Source organism: Octopus sinensis, unplaced genomic scaffold (genome assembly GCF_006345805.1).
Source record: "Octopus sinensis unplaced genomic scaffold, ASM634580v1 Contig16844, whole genome shotgun sequence".
Classification (NCBI taxonomy): domain Eukaryota; kingdom Metazoa; phylum Mollusca; class Cephalopoda; order Octopoda; family Octopodidae; genus Octopus; species Octopus sinensis.
Genome location: NW_021834620.1, coordinates 26,104 through 46,716, shown reverse-complemented (window position 1 = coordinate 46,716; position 20,613 = coordinate 26,104). Strand labels below are relative to the sequence as shown.

The 20,613-nt window shown below is 34.8% G+C and overlaps 2 protein-coding genes across 2 annotated transcripts; one reads left to right on the top strand and one right to left on the bottom strand.

Annotated features, from left to right (window-relative positions):
• Positions 1-7,286: 7,286 nt before the first annotated feature.
• LOC115230942 lies at positions 7,287-7,914 on the bottom strand. The gene is made up of 2 exons (XM_029801045.1): positions 7,478-7,914; positions 7,287-7,446 (listed from the first exon to the last, which is right to left on the bottom strand). Exons 1-2 carry the CDS (start codon positions 7,912-7,914, stop codon positions 7,287-7,289), a joined length of 597 nt encoding a protein of 198 aa, XP_029656905.1.
• A 5,451-nt stretch (positions 7,915-13,365) lies between these two features.
• On the top strand, positions 13,366-16,888 carry LOC118761729 (sodium- and chloride-dependent glycine transporter 2-like). The gene is made up of 9 exons (XM_036499875.1): positions 13,366-13,483; positions 13,670-13,751; positions 13,908-14,040; positions 14,073-14,204; positions 14,237-14,465; positions 14,497-14,609; positions 14,646-14,700; positions 14,915-15,021; positions 16,676-16,888. Exons 1-9 carry the CDS (start codon positions 13,366-13,368, stop codon positions 16,886-16,888), a joined length of 1,182 nt encoding a protein of 393 aa, XP_036355768.1.
• The last annotated feature ends 3,725 nt before the right edge of the window (positions 16,889-20,613 follow it).

Genomic DNA, 20,613 nt, shown 5'->3' with positions numbered 1-20,613 from the left:
CAAAACAAAATCTACACCATCTCCATAGATCATAGATCATTTCTATCTAATAGTATTTAAATTTATTTATTTTGATAAATATCTTTCAATTTATCTAAAATTATATACTTGTTTTAAAAAATAAAATTTTTCTACATTTCAAATTGTTGGATGTTTTTATTAATTGTGGCCAATTTAACTGGAATGAACCAAACATGGAAATCAACATGCTATTCTCTCCTGGCCAACTACAGCCATAATTTAGCTAATCTTATAAGCTGTTCTGGAATGAATACTCACCCATTTACAGCCTGTGGGAATTGTTTTGAACATCACAATCAATTGAAATACATTCATCATCGAATTGTAATTCCCCTAATTATCAAAGATTATCGAGAACTGTATGGACATTCCCCGGTATAGAGAACAGTACCTCGAATATGATGGCATTCTCGCAAAATCCCTACTTAATATGTGGAAAAGAGGGTCGTGTGACGGTAGGGATTTTATTTCATAGTATAAATAGCCTGTTGTGAGAAAAATGGTGACTATTCGGCTCACTACCTCGACTATCTTAACGCTTCGAGTGCACTTTCAGAATGTCTGGGTGGTGCCACAACAAAAGTATTTAATAATATATTAAGATTATTAAAAATTACTATTAAATTTATCAAATAGAAATATTTATATAGTCAACTCCCACAAATATCTATTTCCAGACAGGAATGTTCAACATGCAAAAAACAGTATGAAAGAGTACAAAAAATGAGACATAGTCAATGTCTGGACGTTCACGACAATGTTTATTTGTTAAAATGACTCATTAGTCCGTACTATTCATGTCCATGTGGAATAAACACTATTTGTGTGTCGGTCGGAAAGAACTGCCGAAATATGTGATTGGAGTGAGTTTGAGTGTCATTTTTATTGTTATTTTCCTCAATTATTTGCTTGTATTTTTATTTGTCAAGCCTGTTGAGGAAAAATGTCTAAAATTTAATATTAAAAGTTTTTTTACTTGTAATTTTTTAGCAATTTCTGATTCTGTTGTGATCGAATAATATATTAGTTTTAAAAATATTATTTTTGTTTAATTTATTATTTTTAAATAAAATCTCGTTTTAATTTAAATAGGTGTCTTGTTGTTGTAGTTGAGTATATAGTTCATATATTTGTGAAGAATGAGTTCTACTTTACCTGGAGAACTAAATGACGACATAATGGATTTAGATGATAAATTGATGACCATCGATAACACTTTGGACGATTTTATAAAATACACTACTTTGGAGGACTTTAAAGAGAAGGTATTTTACACAATATATAACAGTCGAGTCCCCTTGAATATGCAAAAATAAATCTCCTTGAACTCTACGCTATAAATTTACTGTTTTGGAGTTGTCATTTTTTATTCAGTATTTAGGTTATGTTAAAGTTCGTGGAGAGGACCCGAACAAATTCATGATGAAAAACGAAATGGTAAAATCGTTAACTTTATTGGTACAGGATAGAATAGAAAGACACATTAAAAAATGTCGTGAATTAGGAGAACGCAAGATTAAAAAATCACGGATAAATAAAGTCGCAGTCAACAGGATTATCAAAAGAGAAGTTCAGTCAACAACCACTCAAAGTTATTGCTATAATATTTTCGTAGAGAAAAAGAATAATAAATCAAAGTAATGTTCTGATTTTTTGGTGACGATTTTTAAGAAATTGTTATTTTTGTGTTGTAGTAAATTACTTAAAGTTAAAAAATATCTAATCCAGATAATATTGGTTCGATCTTCCTCCTCCTCGCCTCCTTCTGCTGGACTCATGGGCTGGATACAGCGTCCGTGTCCTCCATTGATGTCTCGTGGTGACTACTTCCTCCATTCAGTGCCTCATTGATTCCCCCAATACTTTTTACATGATTTGTCGTCGTAGCTGAAAGTTTGTATTCCGGACGCATGTTCTTGAATGTATTTTTCATCACGATCGTCTGGACATAGGCACGAGTTGAATCTTCGACTTTTAGCGAGTTTTGATGATGTTTGTAAAATTTAGATAGTATTACATCCCATGTGAGGACCAGTGGTATGACGTTCACATTTGTATTGTGTATTAACTTTAAATCGCTTGTCAAGAGATCATATTTATATAATTTCTCGACTTCCACATGCTTCAAAGAATGTTGAGAACTAATCCCAGCTTCGATTTCGGTTTATTATTATTTACTTTAGTATCTGTCTTGATTGTCGTATCCACCCGTATTTCGACCACTTCATTAGAGATAGTTGACTTAACGGAGTGTGTCTTTAACTTTCTAGATAAGTGAATGCATATTATTACCTCATTGTGGCAATACAGGTAATGGCTGTTCAACATTCTGCCACATTTTGTGACAAGATGATTTACAGTCTTTTTGGCAGCGTTCCAATAGTTGCAACTACTACCATCGTTGTCAAAGAATAAGTTGCGGTCCTGAACTATACACAGCATTCCCTCCAACTGCGGAGAGTTGTTCCCGGGAGATAGCCACCAGGACAATTTCTTCAGATCAACGTCCAAATCTCCATAGCAGTTGAAAAAAATCGAGTGAAGGGGCTTTCTTCGTAAAACGTTCAGTTTGGGGCTTTCCGGAGTTGCAAATTGCTATTTTCTGCATAGGAATTTCCTAATAGTGGCCATGTGTGTTTTCTTAGATCTGACGGCCCTCGGGATTCCCTCTCTCCTCAAACGATAGGACGCCTTCATCTCCATGTCTTTGTAAATTTCAAGAAGTATTCGCTTGCTTTTATGCACCACAGAGACCAATCCTCTTCTTAGTCGGTCTCTTGGAAGATAAAGTCTATGTTTGTTTTTAGGTTTCGTGTGTATTTGGTGACCTTGCGCACATTCTTTTCAACATTCTCAAATTCTCATGGTTCGATATTCCCAGTCTCCTGATCTGAACCCAATTGAGTTTTTTTATATTAGATTTATTAATAAAGAAAGGACAAGAGAAAAATCGTCATTGGCAGATAGCCAGAGTATTGCCTCTGACTATGGCTTTTCCAAATTAAAGTAATTAACTAATATTTTATTAAAATTAAATAATAATTACAACTAATCTACTAAGTTTTTTGAAATTAGAATATTTATCAGATTTTCAAAGAAAAACTAAATATGAATTTTGAATCATTTTTTTTGTCGAGGAGTGTAGTAATTATACAACGACAATGCATGCTCATTAACAGCCTTGAAAAAATTTGCACAATTCAGTTTTGAATCTGCCAGGCCTTTAATTCTCTCCTTGATTAAATTCGATATAAAAATCATCGTATCATTTTTCAGTTTTCCAAAACTTTAAGCTAACGATAACCATCAACCCCGTCAAGCAGCGCATCTTTGCCACTCGACCCTTCAAGATTAGTTCCAGACTTTTCAGCATTTTGCTACCATCCGGGAGCTTGAAAAAATTGATCAACCTCGATCATCATCTTCATTACAGTATCTTCCTTTTGAGCAAACACTTTTAGGTCGTCTATGAATAACAAGTGGTTTGTTGAGTATATCTGAGGAATCTTGCCTGACTTGTCAACTAGAAAATTTGGGAATTTTTATATAATTCTACATAGCTCATGTTTCTAGAAAAATTTATTGCATAAAAATTGTCTGAGAAACTTCTTTGTAGGTCTACATTTTGGTCAATTTTCCTCTTTTTGGATTAATTTTGTATGACTTTTGGAGGTCAATTTTTGATTTTTTAGATCAACTTAGTGGTTACCTTAATGATAACTGATGGTAATCGTATAAACAACTTACATCAATTTTTTAGTTTATAACTAAATTACGTGTTTAAGTGAAGAATGTTGAAGCACAGATTTACAGGGGTTCTCTTACTAACCACGACTTAGGAGTCTATAATTGAAATTTATATGGACAAAAGACAATCAAAAGATTCACTGAAATTAACATCTTTAGAGTACCAATAATTTAGCGTCATTTTGGTCCATGGAAAAGACAAAAAGTAAAGATCCCAATAGATAATTCTGCTGAATTCCAGATCCCGAAATTAAAACTTCGCAAGAAAATAAAAGATAACTTGGGCTTATATTATCTTAGGTAACCATTAATTGTTTTTAAAGTCAACTTTGTTTGATCCTTTTTCTTTTGAACGATCAAGAGAATCCAAAAAGAGTATTTTCTTTTCGATATTTATTTACAGTCCAGATTTGGAGATGACTCGCAATTCGTCTTTTACGTATCTCAATAGACACATAGAACTGATTTTGCATATCGTTTTAATATTTCCCAATAGTGACAAATTAGCCATAATAATTTCTACTACATGAGGAGATGAGTTTAGTAAATTTTAATTTAACACGACACGATTTGACAAGCCGTACATACCAAAATTAGTTTATATGTAGAGATATAATATTCAAGACTTGTTTGTGACAATTATTTGAACCAGATTTCAGTATAATGAAAAAGACATTTTATTGTTTAACTAAATTTTTAAATGGCGTTAATTAATTGAAATTTGACAATTTCTAGATGTTTCACTCCACAAGATGTCGATTCCGAGTTTCCGAAATTCAAAATAATAAGAACCAAAATAGAAATACATAACTACCAACATTGCCCATTCAAAAACCGAACTCACAGTATAAAATACCTATTTTATAACAAAACAAATCATACTTTACTCTCATTTATTTTTGCACATATTAAAAATATGAAATCTATAATTTTTAATAAAAAAATAAAATACACAATGAAAATGAAATGAACAATAAACTTGATAATATCCATTGAATTATGATATCTTTCTTACACTTGAACTTTGGGTAAAGCATAGTAGAGACCACAGAGAGCAAACAAACTCCAAATGTATTTCCAATAAACCCGACGAGAGCAGCATACAAGTGTAACTTCGAAAGTGGGTCGAGCTATAAACTTTTAAATAAACAAAAATACTTGGAAATTCACTGGAATCAAAAGTCCAAATACTGTTATAATAGCATTAACGAATAAAAAATTATTTAAACGTTGAGATTTATTCAAAATTGTTAGTTCGCGACGATTGCGAAATAAAATAATCAATTCGATAATTAATGCTATTGTATAAATTAACTAACGAACCATTTAGAAATGAAATAGTGAAGAATAACGAAAAAAAAGAACTTTGAGGACGTTCATTTGCGATATCACTATTTTTAAGGACTGTAAAATTTTACCTTATGTAGGGAATTGGGTAAGAAATATTTTTAGTTTTGTCGTTATTCCAAATTAAAATTGTTCCTAAAATTCCAATTATTCCCCATATTAAATATGTAATAATAATCCAATGAAAATAACGAAAGTTCATAAATGCGAATTAATAGTTGCGATTTTAATTTCAAGGATTTAAACATTAATAATTTCTTTTTTTGACGACAAACCGATTCCTAATTTTAATGTCTAAATTTGATACCAGAACAAGTACAGTGAATACTCCCAAATTGGCCATATTTGTTTCCGTCATTTTTTCGGCAATTTGAGAAAATTTCGAAAAGTTTTCTTCGTCGAAAAGTTGTCAAAATGAATCAGCCAGCCATTTTTATATTTTGAGGAAAATCCTTTTGCATATCTTCGAAATATCGTTAAAACTTGTATACCCTGCAAACTGAGTATTACAAATACTTGAAAATTATAATTATCCTTGAAATTATCCTAATTAATAATTTTTTTTCCTTAGGCAATCTGATTCCAGATTTGAAAATTGTCAAAATTAATGTTGATTAATTAAACCGGCGGGAAACCGACGCGATCGAGAAAGAATTAGAGCGTACTATCGCAAGGGATATCCGCTCGAAAAGCCATCTTGATTCGCGGGCGTCGCCTGTGATAGCAGACATGCGGGACCCGATCTCCTGAACGAAGCTGATTGCCTTACTGCCCAAGGAACCGGAAGTCTCAACCGCGAATGGAAGGAATTGGAACTTCTCCGTAAGTGAGGAGTACTTCCGCATCTTTTTGAATGCCGCGGGATACGGTCAGCACAGCGTCTACACGATAAACTGTGCAGCCCAAAGCGACAGATTTTCGCACATAGGCGATAATTAATAATTATCCTTGAAATTTGTAAATACTTGATCTTCATCAAATCTTTACTTTAAACAAATGAAAAAAATCTATCAGAAATTTTCTATCAAGATGAGAGTTTATTTTAATGCTTATACCGAAAAATTTTAATTTTCGTTGAATTGTTAGTCGCGTGTAATTACTACTAAGCCAACGTTTCTGAATGCTTTTTAAAAAACAGTCTTACAATGTTGACCGTTAATTCGCCACGTAATTCCTCTCGCCCTAAGGAAGATAAATTTCATGTCTATAGAATTTGATCACCACCCAGCCCCACCCCATCGTCTAAAATCAATAGTAGCAAGTATCTAAGATTTCACCAAACAGTCGATAAGTTTGCGAATATTTACCAGGTCCCAACATTTAAATGACAGATTCGCTTTTTAAGTATCTATACCTCACCTTCCCAAAATGGTGACAAAGCCTTTATCTTTCACAGAAAACAGTCGAACTCCGATTTTGAAAAGACCTCTGAGCTGGAACACCTCAGTTTTTAGAACACTTTGTAGGGTCTCTACCAAAAATAATTTATTCTTTTTGAATAAAATTTTGGTCGTTTTGAAAACAAAAAAATATTGAGGCGGTCCAAAAAGTTCAAAACCCATCGACTTCAATCGTTGTGCGAGAATTTGAATGTGTGGATTAAGTTGAATATCTCAATACGCACTTCGAAAGAGGCAATGTTTTTAGGTTCAGATAATCACTTATATTTCCAAAAAACAATAATATTGTGATTTTATACGCAAGAATATAATATTTAATTTTTATATTTCTTGCTTTTCAAAGAAAAACTCATAGTTCCCTAGTAAAAAATCGTCAATTCAACGTCCCACACAGTATCCGATCTTTTATTACATCAAAACGATTATATTTTATATTAATAGGATCCACAAAAAATAAAAACTGTTATTTGAATCAAATCATTTAAAAGCATCGAATTTATTATAAACAAAGAAAAAAAAACGATCACAAAAATGATTAATCTTTGAATTGTTCTTTGATATATTCAATCATTTTATTTTTAACCGTAGAACAACTAATCTCAGGCTTCTTCAACTAATACTAAGTAAATATAATTTAAACATCATTAATCTCCATTAATAGATTATTCATTTCTTGTTTTATTATGAGAAGCTGTTCCTCGTACTTATTAATACTGAAAACAACCAATAAAAGTATACTTTTCTTCATGGACTTTAACCGTCTCCGTTATTTTATTTAATAAAATAGACGACGATATCTGATAAACCATTAGCAACAATTAGTACTCGCATTCTCTCGTCCTCGCCTCTCATCTTGAGTGCTAATTTCTCTGTCCTGTCAACTAGTCCTTCATTCTCTTTTAAAACTTTTCGAATGGCGATATTAATTTCACTACAAATGCATTTTTGTATTATAACAAAACCTTGTCCGCTTACTCGTTGTATGTTCAATGAACTCGATGCATTTGTCAACACGCTTTGCCATGGAATTTGCAACCATATCTACTGAAGGAGTCTTTACCAAATTTTGACGGGGACGCTTTTTTGGAGAAAAAATGTCAATTTCTTCCAAATTTGACTTATTTCCACATATTGAGCGACGATTGTTTGAATTATGCTTTAATTCTTCAGGAGAAGGTTCCACGAGATTTGGTACCAATGAATTAAAAGAACTTTGTTGGTATGATCCGTCCTTGTTTCCGAGAATATCGACATGCTTTTTTAATGAATTTTTGTCGGTAATATAATCTGCAGAACAAAGACCTTCTTCACTTGTCACACGAGGTAAAGAACCCCTTTTTAGCTTATCATTCTTAATTATATTAACAAAGTAGAATACCTTTCGATTCCAAGCCGTCATCTTTGATAAAAACAGGCTTGAACGACGTTTTGGTTTATTCTGTGATGAAGCTCTAACGACTCTATTGGGCTAACATAATCCAAAATATTGTACTGATTTATTAGTATTTCCCACGTTGCAACTCCTAATTAATATTATCAAAAAATAACATTTCCTCCGCGTTTTCACAAACATTCACGTTTGTCTAAATTATGTCAATGAAGCATAAATAACTCGATTTTTGAAGGCAAGAAATTCATTTTCAAGATAAGAAATGAACGAACTGGAATTTTCGTCGGGAGCCAGTCTGATGGTGATTGCATGACCAACCGGCCATTTAAACTGTATATAAACACTGTCATTAGCCACTATGACCAAATCTAAGCCTACAAATGTACTTCAATGCTACCACCATTTGCAGTGAATATAACAATCTCTGATATAAGTATTATGATTGGAAGATCCCCAGATGCCTAAATGCATTTAAAGCAGGTACAATCTCGGTATATGTAAACTTTTTTGTGCATTCGCTAAAATCAAGCCAGCCCTTCCCTATTTTGAAACCCCCTACACAAATTTCCAAGCCAGCCGCAGTCCTCACCCCAGTGGACATTTTTTTATTGACTAGATTTAACATTTCTCGTGTTTTCTACCAATTTTGGGGGAATAAAGTACCTCATCGTAGTTAGACTCGTTAAGGTTATTCAAAATAGTATTCATTCCTTCCTCCAAACAGTCTGACAATACACTTTGAAGCACACCGGGTGTGTAGATGTGATTAAGTAACTCAAAGACCCCAGCCTGATATTCCACGTCTGAATATTAAATATTTTTGTATACCGCCAAAAGTAAAAATACTTTTGAATAAATCGACCCTGTTTTAATAAAATATCGAAAAAAACATTTTCTGTTTGAATCCCGGACTTTGTGGGAATAGTTTGTCGACTGCCATACGAGGAGACTGATACAACAAGCAGTTCACTGTAGAAATGATCTTTAAATTAGTTTATTAATGCAATGAACCTGGATTGAGGCAGTTTTGTTAAAGCCTTTTATTAAGATAAGACTTATTAACTTTGGGACAAAATTCTCAACTAAGACAACCAACACTTTCTTGTTTAATCCACAAAGACACTATTTTATTATAAATGGACACAACTAACCACGAAAAGATGACAGAGAGCATCGTATAAAGAGACACCGCTGTATAGATTGCGAGAACATTTGAAGATAAGTTCAGCTAACGTTAAGTGATGCCCCACTACCAATTGTTGGCTTTATTAGTTTGTTAAAAACTCCAAGAAAAACGTCAGAAGGAAGGCTTTCACAGACAGACGGCAATCTTTTGAGCAAGGTTGTTATTTTATCGACGTTCTCGGATAGAAATGATATATTCTATATTTATAAACGTATTTATACTTCAGTAAGTTCATTACATATTTCAATCACCGGTAATCTTGGATCCATGAAATCAACACATACACAAACAAATTTATTTATTATTTTTTGAATTATAATAATTAGCATTACAAATTATAAAGTAACTACATCTAATTAATAATAAATCCCCTTTTTGTTTTTTGACCTCTTGTCCCACACTTTGTATTTGTTAACTTCAAGTCTCTTCTGAAAGATCAATTAACAGTCAATATTTTTAATACCCAGCAGGTTTTTATATATTAGCAAAGTCGGATCCAACTTATCAACTAACTAACTGTTAGATACTATCTTCGGAAAAGTTTATGTTTTTATTCTTTTAGTTTTTTGGAGTCAGTTTATTAGAAACTCTAGGATTTTGCTTTTCTAAGGAGGCCCTGAAAATTTTTTTCGAAGCTTAAGTAATTAAAAAAGTGTGCAGCTACATTTATATGAATTTGGCCGAAATTATTTAGACTGTATTTTAATTTTAATTGTTCGCAGGTTAGAATTGAATTGTAAATTGGTAAAATTCCAACAATTTTTAAGAACTCAATTTAATTTTCGTCAAAAAAAGCTAAACTGATCAATTATACAAGGTGGATTAAGCACGCTTAAATATATTTGTTGTGATGCCTAAACCTAAAAAATCAAATAAAAAGAAAATATATAATATAATTAACAAATTTCCTAACGAATTCGAAGAGGATGATCACGGGAGACTTTATTGTTTAAAATGTTGTGTTCCTGTTAAATATGGAAAAAGTTTCAACGTTGAACAACATCGCCAAACGTTGAAACACAAAAAGAGATTAGAATCAGGAAAATTTAATGTACAAATTAAGTTGATTTCTAAAGATGTGGTTTCCGAAGAGTCTTTCGCAATTAGCTTGGTCGAAATGATGACCAAAACAAATATTCCGTTGTTCAAATTAAGGGATGTCTATTTTCAAACTTTTTTTTAAAACTTTGGGATTTAAACTGCCTAGTGAGACACATTCCAGAAATCTTGTTTCTAGTACTTTTTATACTGTTAAAGATGCTATTCAATGTATTCATTCTATCGACTTTGGGAAAGATCCATGTGAGATTGCACAATATTTAAAAAGAACAAATTCAATGCCATGAAATAGCATTCAAGAAGCTAATTTGAGAGATTTCCCTCCTGAATTATTCGTGTATTTATGGAAATGTCCGGGAACCACATTATCTGTCGAAAGAAGTTTCTCGATGCTAAATAAACTTTTAGCGAAAGGCAGAAACTTCAAGGATGAAAATATTAAACCTTATTTAATGTTTTATTTTAATAAATTTTAATTCTTAATAATATATAAGTTCTGCTAGAACTGACATAAGGTGAATGATTTATTAACCATGTTTTTCTGGGAAGTACAGTAAAACCTCTCGAATCCGCCGATTTTGGGACCGACCAAAAAATCGGCGGATTCGAGAAATCGGCGGATTCGAGAGGCAATTTAAATAATATTTTATAGTTGAAATATGAACTTACAATATAGATTAAGTATTTCTTTTTATATACAAATGACTGAATACATAAAATTATTTATATTCAAAAAAATCAGAAATTTTATTTTTTTAATTGATTTTCTTAACATTTCCCCAATTTTCATAATATTTTCATGATCATCTATATCTGCATTTACCTGAGAAGCATAAGTTTTAATAATCTCTAGAGCTCTGAAGGCTTCTGAGAGATCAACTTTTTTCTCATTTGATTCCTCTTCAATAATTGTTTCCTAAGTATAATTATTAAATAATTTGATGAGATGGACATTGATCTATTACAAGTAGAATTTTTCTTTTTTTCTTTGCAAGTTCACAATCAAAATCACTGAGCCACTTGTTAAAAATTTCACGGTTCATCCATGCCTTATTGGAATGGGTGTAGGTAACATATTTTCCAATGTTGAAATTTTTAAAACACCTTGGACTTTTGAATCTTCCTATCATCACAGGCCTTCTTTTATCGGAACCAGAACAATTTGCGCATAATAGTAACGAAAATCGATCCTTCGACAACTTTATTCCAGGCCGTGATTTGGTACACACACTTTTGGAAGGAATCGCCTTGTAAAAAACACCAGTTTCATCTGCATTATAAACATTGTCCAATCCATATTGTTCAATTTTTAAACTCATTGTTTCATTAAAATCAGTAATAGATTTTTCATCATGATTTACTGATCCACTGTCTCCGTGAAATTTTCTTAACTTGATACCATTTCGTAATTTAAACTTTTCTAGCCACCCACGACTTGCTTTAAATTCTGGAAAATTTTTTCCAAACTTAAGAGCTTTTGCAATTAACATCGAATCTGATAGAATTGCTCCACTAGATTCCATTAAGTTAATCCATGTTATCATCGCTACATCAATTTCATTAAATTTGAGTTTTGGAATTCTCGTTAGGTTTAATTTTTTGATGTCAGTCCTATTCAAAAGGTCCGATTTTGATTTAAGGTCGTTTATAGTTCTCGGAGAAATTTTCTTTTTTAACCGTGAAGAAAAAATCCTGGAAATTTGAGGTGCAGAAACGAATGGGTTGTCAGAAATATAACGTAGTATAGAAATTTTTTCGTTGATAGAAAGTCTAACACAGCGACGCATCACAAAAATACAATTTAACGTGTAATGAGAATTTTAAAATGTTAATTAATTTAACTTACAATTAGATAAAAAAATTATTTTTCATAATACTTGAGGAGCGGATTCGAGAAACAAGCGGATTCAAGAATCATTCATAGGAAATTTCAAATTTTTGATTAAAACAAGCGGATTCGAGAAGCGGCGGATTCGAGAAGCAGCGGATTCGAGAGGTTTCACTGTACGTGGTTGTGGGTAAAATCCCACCCTCAGGAAAATTTTATTTAAAATTTTGAATTTTTGACTATTTTAATTTAGATAACTACAAGTCCAAAAAATTTAAAAATAAGGTTTGTTACTAAAAATCTGATTATTTATAAATTTTAGTCCTCCGAAAAAGGGCCAAAAGATTGCTCAATTTATATGGCCATAACGTCATTTTTTCTAACCAATAAGGTCATATTTTCTAATTATAAGGTCAAAAAAGTCATATTTTTAAGGTCATATTTGTGGTTGCCCTGGTTATGACCATTAATAAAATATCAATTCGGAAAAAAAACTTAACTTTGATTCGGCGGCTATCGATAGGCAATGATGAGAAGTGGAGGTTTAATAAAAGGCACTGGTCGCTTTTGAGCGATGCTGAAAAAATTGCCCACAAAAAATGTTGGCATCGTATGTGAAGTATCTGGATACGCAGAAAACTTATCTCCTAAAATTTTCAGATACTTTTGTATAATGTGTTCGTACAATTTATCTTGCCCACCTTCTCATAGGTCTACAGTGCCAGAGAAGAGGAGGAAGAAGGGGAGGAGGTGCGTGGAGTGCCATCCTCTGCTCACTTCGAAAGCTCTGGATCTAGTTAGAAAATTACTTAGTTAATTAGTTTCTTTTTCAATTAATCTTATTATAAAACTCAGAAAAATGGGTAACATCAAAATGGACCTGAAAAACTGGACGGTTTTTATAGAAATCAATTGAAAAAAATTGCGATTATCAAATGGCCACAGATTATTAAAAACGACACTCTCTATAGAAATTATGCAAGCAAGTTGATACCTCGCGCTAGAGACTTTTCGGACATGTTCAGAGAATAAACTAAATGATTCTTTGCAATGAAATTATTGTAGATTACTTCTTGAAACACAGAATTGGATTCCGGAATCGGCCAAGATGCACGCTTCACCTCTGCCTTAGTAATGAGTTGTGGTTAAAATCTAATTTATTAACGGCCGACAAAAACAAGTGACGATCTTGAGAATATTTGTAAACGCGCAAAGAACAAGGGTACATGAAAAAAACTGGCTAAAAGGATAGTTGAGAGTACTGCAGGAACGAAACCTTAGTCACTACGTGCTTATGGCAACGCGGAATTGCTATTAACAAACTATTGCTAACAAATAATTTTGTGGTTAGAATTAATATAAATAAAAAAAATTATGTGACAAAAAAATGAGCGAAAAACTTAAATGGTCTAATAGCATCGAGTTTATATTAACTTTGCTGTCTTTTGCTATTGGTCTCGGCAATATTTGGCGATTTCCATACTTGTGCTTTAAATATGGAGGAGGTTCGAATTATTTTTAAACTAAATAAGGAATTTTTTTGATTCCCTACATAATAAGTCTATTTCTTATCGGTGTTCCGATTCTCTATTTGGAGGTTGCATTGGGGCAGTTTACAGGACTTGATATGATTCAATGCTGGGATATTTCCCCAATATTTAGAGGTATGTTAACAAATTAATATTGTCCAGGCATTGGATATTCTTGCGTGTTTATTTCAATGTTTATTGGAATATATTACAACATTCTCGTTTCAATATTTTTGCAATATTTGTATTATTCGTGGAGTAAAACATTACCATGGTCTTCCTGTAACAATTCCTGGAACATAAACTGTATTTCGATTGAATATTTGATCTATAATAGGCACCAAAGGCACAGCATCTGCAGAATTCTTTAAGTAATATATTGAATGACGCAATTTAATAGCTACAAAATAATACAAACCACAGGAAATATTGGTGACATGGGGAGTATCAATTCTGGATTAGCATGGACATATGCGATTGCCTGGATTATGGTATTTTTGAGTCTTTCCAGATCAGTGAAAACTGTTGGCAAAGTAATATGCATACTTTTTTAAAATATAATTAGGTCGTCTACTTTACAGCAATTTTGCCATACATTATTCTGACTATACTTCTCATCAGGGGAGTCACCCTCAAAGGGTCAAAAGCTGGGATCCAGTTTTATATTCAGCCAGATATATCTAAAATTTCCTCATTAGCGGTAATATATTTGAAATTAATTATATTCAGGTATGGAAAGAAGCATCAACACAGATATTTTATTCACTGTCAACATGTTCAGGAGGAATCATTACACTATCTAGCTTTAACAAATACAAAAACAATTTTTTGTTTGATGTTCTCTTTGTTTCGTTTGCAAACAGTTTTACATCGTTCTACTCCGGATTTGCTATTTTTTCAGCTACAGGACATCTTGCTTATTTGTCTAATAAAACAATTCCTGAAGTTACCAAACACGGTTGGAATATATATTTTTAATTTATACATAGGAAGTGAGTTAGTATTTATCAGCTACCCCGCTTCCATTTCGGCTCTGCCAGGAGCACAGTTTTGGGCTACGCTGTTTTATTTAATGATGTTCTGTTTAGGATTCGGGACAATGGTAATATAGTTTAAAAATCATTTTTTAGATTGCTAGCACAGAGGGATTTATTACGCCCTTAGTAAACATGATTCCAAATTGCGGCAAAAAAGCAAGTGTAGCAGTTCGTGGTGCCATTTGTTTTATAAGCTTTCTCCTTGGTCTTCCGATGACATACCGAGTAAAATTTCTGAATCGCATTTATTTAGGGTGGTTATGGCTATGTGGATATTTACGACAACGGAACAAGCTGGGGTTATTTGTGGGTTGCTGTGTCTGAAATTTCATGTTTAGCGTATGTTTATGGTTAATTTTCATTTTTTTAGTTTTAGGCTTTGAAAAATTTGCAACTGAAATTGAACTAATGGTTGGAAAACGTCCTGGAATTATATGGAAAACTACATTTTTGGTCTTAACTCCAGTTTCTTGTTTGGTCAGTTTGTCATTGTTTTTAAATTTCAGCTTGTTCTTATTTCTGGCTATATCGATTACGCTGTTTCTGGTACAGCCGAAACACCACTGTCACGGAACATCAATACAATGATAGCTCTTTTTTGTATTCTTCCAATCCCGATCTATGCTATTGGGTTTTTGGTTCATTGTTATGTAAAAATTATATGTGCTAATATTTTTAGATATATAATAGAAATATATTTAGACCGTCCTCCAAATGGAGCCATAAAAGCCCTAGAATTGAAGATAACTCCATAGAAGCACTTTAGTCATAATAAAACTACTTCTTTTTCGGAACCTATTCATTTTAATTGATTGATTTATTTATTTTTACTAAAATTTATTCTTTAACGTCTACGGAATATACCATTTTCAAGTCATCGAAAATTGTTTGATCACTGAAAAACCAAGATATCGCAAGTACAGTGATGATACAAAAAAATAATAATTGAAACACATGAAAATTTTGGCGATTGGCAGTCTCTATGTTCCTCTCTTGGAGTGAATTTGAGAACAGCATATCACCCTCAAAGGGTCAAAGGATAAAGAAAGACAAAAACTGACCAAATTGGATTGAAAATAAAGATGCGGTTCACCTGTTGTTGTGGTTGCGCCCAGTGCATATTCTGCATGAAAAAGAACCGTTCTACCTTCTCCTCTCCCCACGACTTTGGGAGGGGTTGCCTTTCAATTTCCCTTTCTCTTTCCTACATCTGGCTGGCGACGTGGAACCGAATCCGGGGCCCGACTCTCTGGTTATCCTACAACTGAATATCAATGGAGTCCGAAGCAAGGTCTTGGAGTTACGCTCCCTCCTATCCCGACTAAAAGTGGACATTGTTCTCATCCAGGAGTCTAAACTCTCCGCGTCATCCCCAACACCTCGGTTCCCTGGCTACAGTGTACTGCGAAAGGACCGGACGAGATGTCTTGGCGGAGGACTATTGACAATTATCAAGGATGGGCTTGTGTTCACCGACGTTGCAACATTCGTTTCCTCCCTGTGTCAAGACGATCCTATTCTTGAACAAATCTCCATAGAAGTTCCTCTCTCACCCTCAAGACATTTTACATTATGCAATGTATATGTCCCGCCGCAAAGCTCGACGACTTCTTTTATCCCAAAATACACACCCAACTTATTGAAACTCTGCGGACTGAAGGACTTGCTGCTATGCGGCGACCTAAATGCCAAGCATCCGCTCTGGCTCCGGTCTCAACCTGCCGACATTCGTGGCGAGTACATCCTTTCCGTACTCAATAAGTTGACTATCCTAAACGATCCATACGCTCATACAAGGACACCAACCCGTAGAAGAGACAGCCCAACATCCCCGGACCTGTCTCTTTGCACTCCATCCTTGGCTGGATATATCTCGTGGAATGTTCGTTATGGCTCCTCGAGCGACCATAACCCCATTGTACTGACACTTAGAAGGCCTTTCTGTCCAACGCGCCGCCCTACGAAGTTCAAAAATTACTCGAAGGCTAACTGGAATGGTTTCGGGCTGTATGTGGACGACTGCCTGCTCGATCTCTCTATGGAGAATTGCACGGTGGAAAGGACGGCCAAGATCCTGTCTACTATCATTTTGCAAGCTGATAAATTATTTATACCTGTCGCTTCATATAAGAAGTTCAATCCAAGATTAACATCACAAATCCTATCACTTATCAAAGAACGGGATGCCCTGAAGAAAAACAAGTCCAATGACTCATATCATACTATACGTTCGTTGAATATCAAAATTTCTGAACTGATCCGGACCAATAACGGACTCAGTGGAGTCGTCTCGTTGGACGATTATGTCACAGAAATTCCTGCGCCACCTTCTGGAAAACGCTAAGAAGGATCAATTGCCTTATCGGCGAGGAGGACGGAGGAACTGAGGCCGTTGCCCACAATTCCTCGGAACCCGCTCGCAAACTTGCAAACAAGATTATGAAGTACTATGTATCGATCAGCCATAAAAACTTCTCTTGCACTCCACATACTGAACGGCTCGGACCACGACCAGAACCGTATTCCACCTTCTTCACACCGGATGATGTTGACAAGGCTATTAAATTCTACGTCCCACCCGTGCTTGTGGCCCCGACGGGATTTGTGCTGTTCAGCTCAAACACCTGGGACCCCGGGCACGGACCGTACTATCAAGACTATATAACGACTCCATCAACTTACGTACGATACCTAATATGTCGCGAGCGCTGCGAGCGATCGAGCGCTAGAGGCGACTTTGACAGCTAACAAGCCTGTCATCAACAAATATATTTATTAAATTATTTAAAATTTTAACATGATTTAAAATTAAAATTGAAATAACTTAAGTTTCCATTGAATCCCATAAATAATTTATAAGTAGACCTTAATAGAAAAAGTAAAATCAATGAATACTGAACGCTAATTTGGTTTAGGTTGTGAGGAGGGTAATAATTTGACAGATCTCATTGCTATTTTTTCGTATTAATCTCTAAAATTAGGTCTTCTAATCAAAAATGAACTGTGCAGACAGGCTTGCTCCTTCAGAAGATTCTTGTTTTGACATTTTAATAAATTATGAAGCATTTAGATTTTTTCTCATTATTCTAAAATATCAATTATAAATTTTAAAATATTATTTTTATTTATGAAATCGGTTTTAAAGCTCATTCTGCTTTGGCATCGATTTTAATTTTTGTTATCGAATATATTTAAACCCAAATACCAGCCTGGGTATTTGTCAATTTATAGATTTGTTGATTGATCGGATCTAGAAAATGAGTGATCGCTCACTGCGCTCGGTCGCTCGCAGCGCTCGCGACATAATATATGGAAAAACTCCCTAATTACGCCAATTCTAAAGCCTGGGAAACCAAAGGATGCCCCCTCTTCATACCGCCCAATTTCAATAACTTGTATCTTATCGAAAGTACTGGAAAAGCTTTTATTAACGCGAATCTCTCCTGTTCTACAACTGCCAGAATTCCAGCACGGTTTCAGACCAGACCGTTCCACAACGACCCACTTGTGTTCTGTCTCCCAGTTTATTACTGACGGTTTCAACATGGGAACACACCTACGGACGGCCTTAGTATCCATTGATATACAAAAGGCTTTTGATTCTGTCCCGAGGAAACTCCTAGCGCGGAAGATATTTGATTCGAACTTACATCTGAACATCAAACTGTGGTTGGAAAATTTCTTAACTGGCCGACGCGGAAGGGTCCGTATCGACAATACTACTTCAAGATCAAGACTACTACCCAATAGTGTCCCACAAGGCTCCCCTTTATCTCCTCTCCTTTTTAACCTATTTCTACATGACCTACCCACTACTAATGACCCGGACATTATGTTCCTATCCTATGCGGACGACCTGATTATCGCTGCAAGAGATAAATCTCCTTCTGTGGCTGTCGCAATGGTCCAGTCACACCTCAACTGTGTAAGTGATTGGCTATCTGCAAACATGTTGTGTGTCTGCATCCAAATCCCAATTCACCCTCTTTACTAATGATAGAAAATTCAAGAATGAACTGGAACTATTCATTGGAGACAAACCTATTCCCTCTTCGCGTACCCAGAAGATCCTTGGCGTGGTTTTCGACTCCTTAATGACGTTCTCAAGTCACGTAGAGGAAGCCCTAGCTAAAGGTCTTCGGAAGTGGAACGTCTTGAAAGCTCTGTTAAAGAAGAGTCCCTTCCCCCTGAAAGATTGTGTCAGCAAAATATACCAACAAGTGATTGCCCCGACGGTTGAGTATGCCTGCTCAGCCTGGAGGTTTGCAATTGCTTGTTCGAAAGCGGAACGTTTGAACTCACTCAGAAGGAAGATTATGCTCCACACTGACACCTCAGTTGGCAGCCTTGCTTCCGAGGAGGCGACGCAGAAGAATGGACAGGGTTTCCTACGTTTCTGCAAGGAACTGGGAAACCCACTCTAGGAAAAGGTGGCCCATGCAGAGGAATTTCGGTCGGTTATAAAGAAATGCACTTCAATTGAGTTCCTCTGCAGAAGGAAGAGAAGGCGTTTCCGGATTACGGTCGAGTCACCAGAAGATCATGTAAGGAGAGTACGGCTGTTGTTGGAGGCAGGGATCACCTAATTAGCTAGTTCTTACCTATCTTTCTCGGTGCTCTTGGAGTTAATAAATAAATAAATAAAATAAAGATAAAGAAAGACATCAAAGAGAAGGTAAAAGACATTCAAAAAAAATCAAATAAATATAAATGAATTAATCAGTTGGATTGAAGCTGATCCTCAGATCACTTCTAAATTGTAAATTTGAGTTTTGCAGATGCCATTTGAAGTTTTTATTTGCAAATTGAATTATGCAGATGACATTTGAAGTTTGTAATTGTAATTTTAAGGTTCATAATTGACAAATTGACTTGAAAATGGTAGAGTCTGTCCACTGTGAAACGAGATGCAACTACAATCCGATTGTGGTGAGGATCAAAAGGAAAGTCATTATCAGGAAATTTCCTGTGGCATACAATTACTATGTGGCGAAGTGGCTACGGTTCCAGGGAAGCAAAAGCAATGGCTATACCCAAACACCAACCTCATGTTGCTAGTGGTTGTAGGAAGTCTGTCTTGGCCAGGGAAAGAAATCGCCTTAATAAGTTTAACCAAATGACTTCTGATATAACGATCCGTGTCAGAACATTGAATACCGAATTAAAGGCGAGAGAACACAGATATAAATTTTTGAAATGGAGTCGAGTTTTTACAGCGTGAAACAGGATAGATCAACGGGAGAAGTGTGAAAAGCCATTCGGCACGTGGATTACGATCAAAAGGACGTGAATAACTTAATCAATTTTTATGCGAAAATGGCACACAAGGAGCACAGAAAATCGGATAGATTACCATCAAACAGAAGACTTAAGAAACGGTCGGCACCTTTCTTTTTCTTCGTAAAAGAAGTCTGGAATACTTTGTCTTCCACAAAAACGACATACTCGATGGTCTAAATAAAATTCCAGTAATCTTGATGACGAAGGAGCTATATTCCTAACAGATATCTTCAACTCTCGATCAACAAAAATGTGATACTCTCATTATGGAAACAAGCACTAATGGGGTCGATGCTGAAACCTAAAGACGATCTTGCTTCTTTCAGACCGGCCTTTCCTTGTTATGGTCAATGTCAAAAATCTCAGAGAGGTTGGTTCTTGGAAGAATAAAAGAATTCTTACCGGTAAGGCCTTTTCAACATGGATTTAAAAATGAGAAGTTAACGTCTACATACTTACAGACATCTACGGATCTCATTTGTACTGGTTTTGCAAGAAAACAGAGATACTTAAAGACGGTGCTCTGTTCCGTCTACATACACAAAGCCTTTGATTCGGTCTCAAGGAAAACCCTATTAAGGAAGATATTTCAAACAGAATTTCCACGAAGGCTCAAGTTTTAGATCACCAACCTTTTAAGTGAACGAAGGGGAGGGGTTCCCTGGAAAACCTGAAATTTACATCTCGACTCGTGCCCAACGGAGTACCCCAGGGATCCCCCTTATCTCTGGGCCTTTCAACCTCTTCCTGGAAGATCTCTCATACCGACAGTAATGCGGATGACATTGT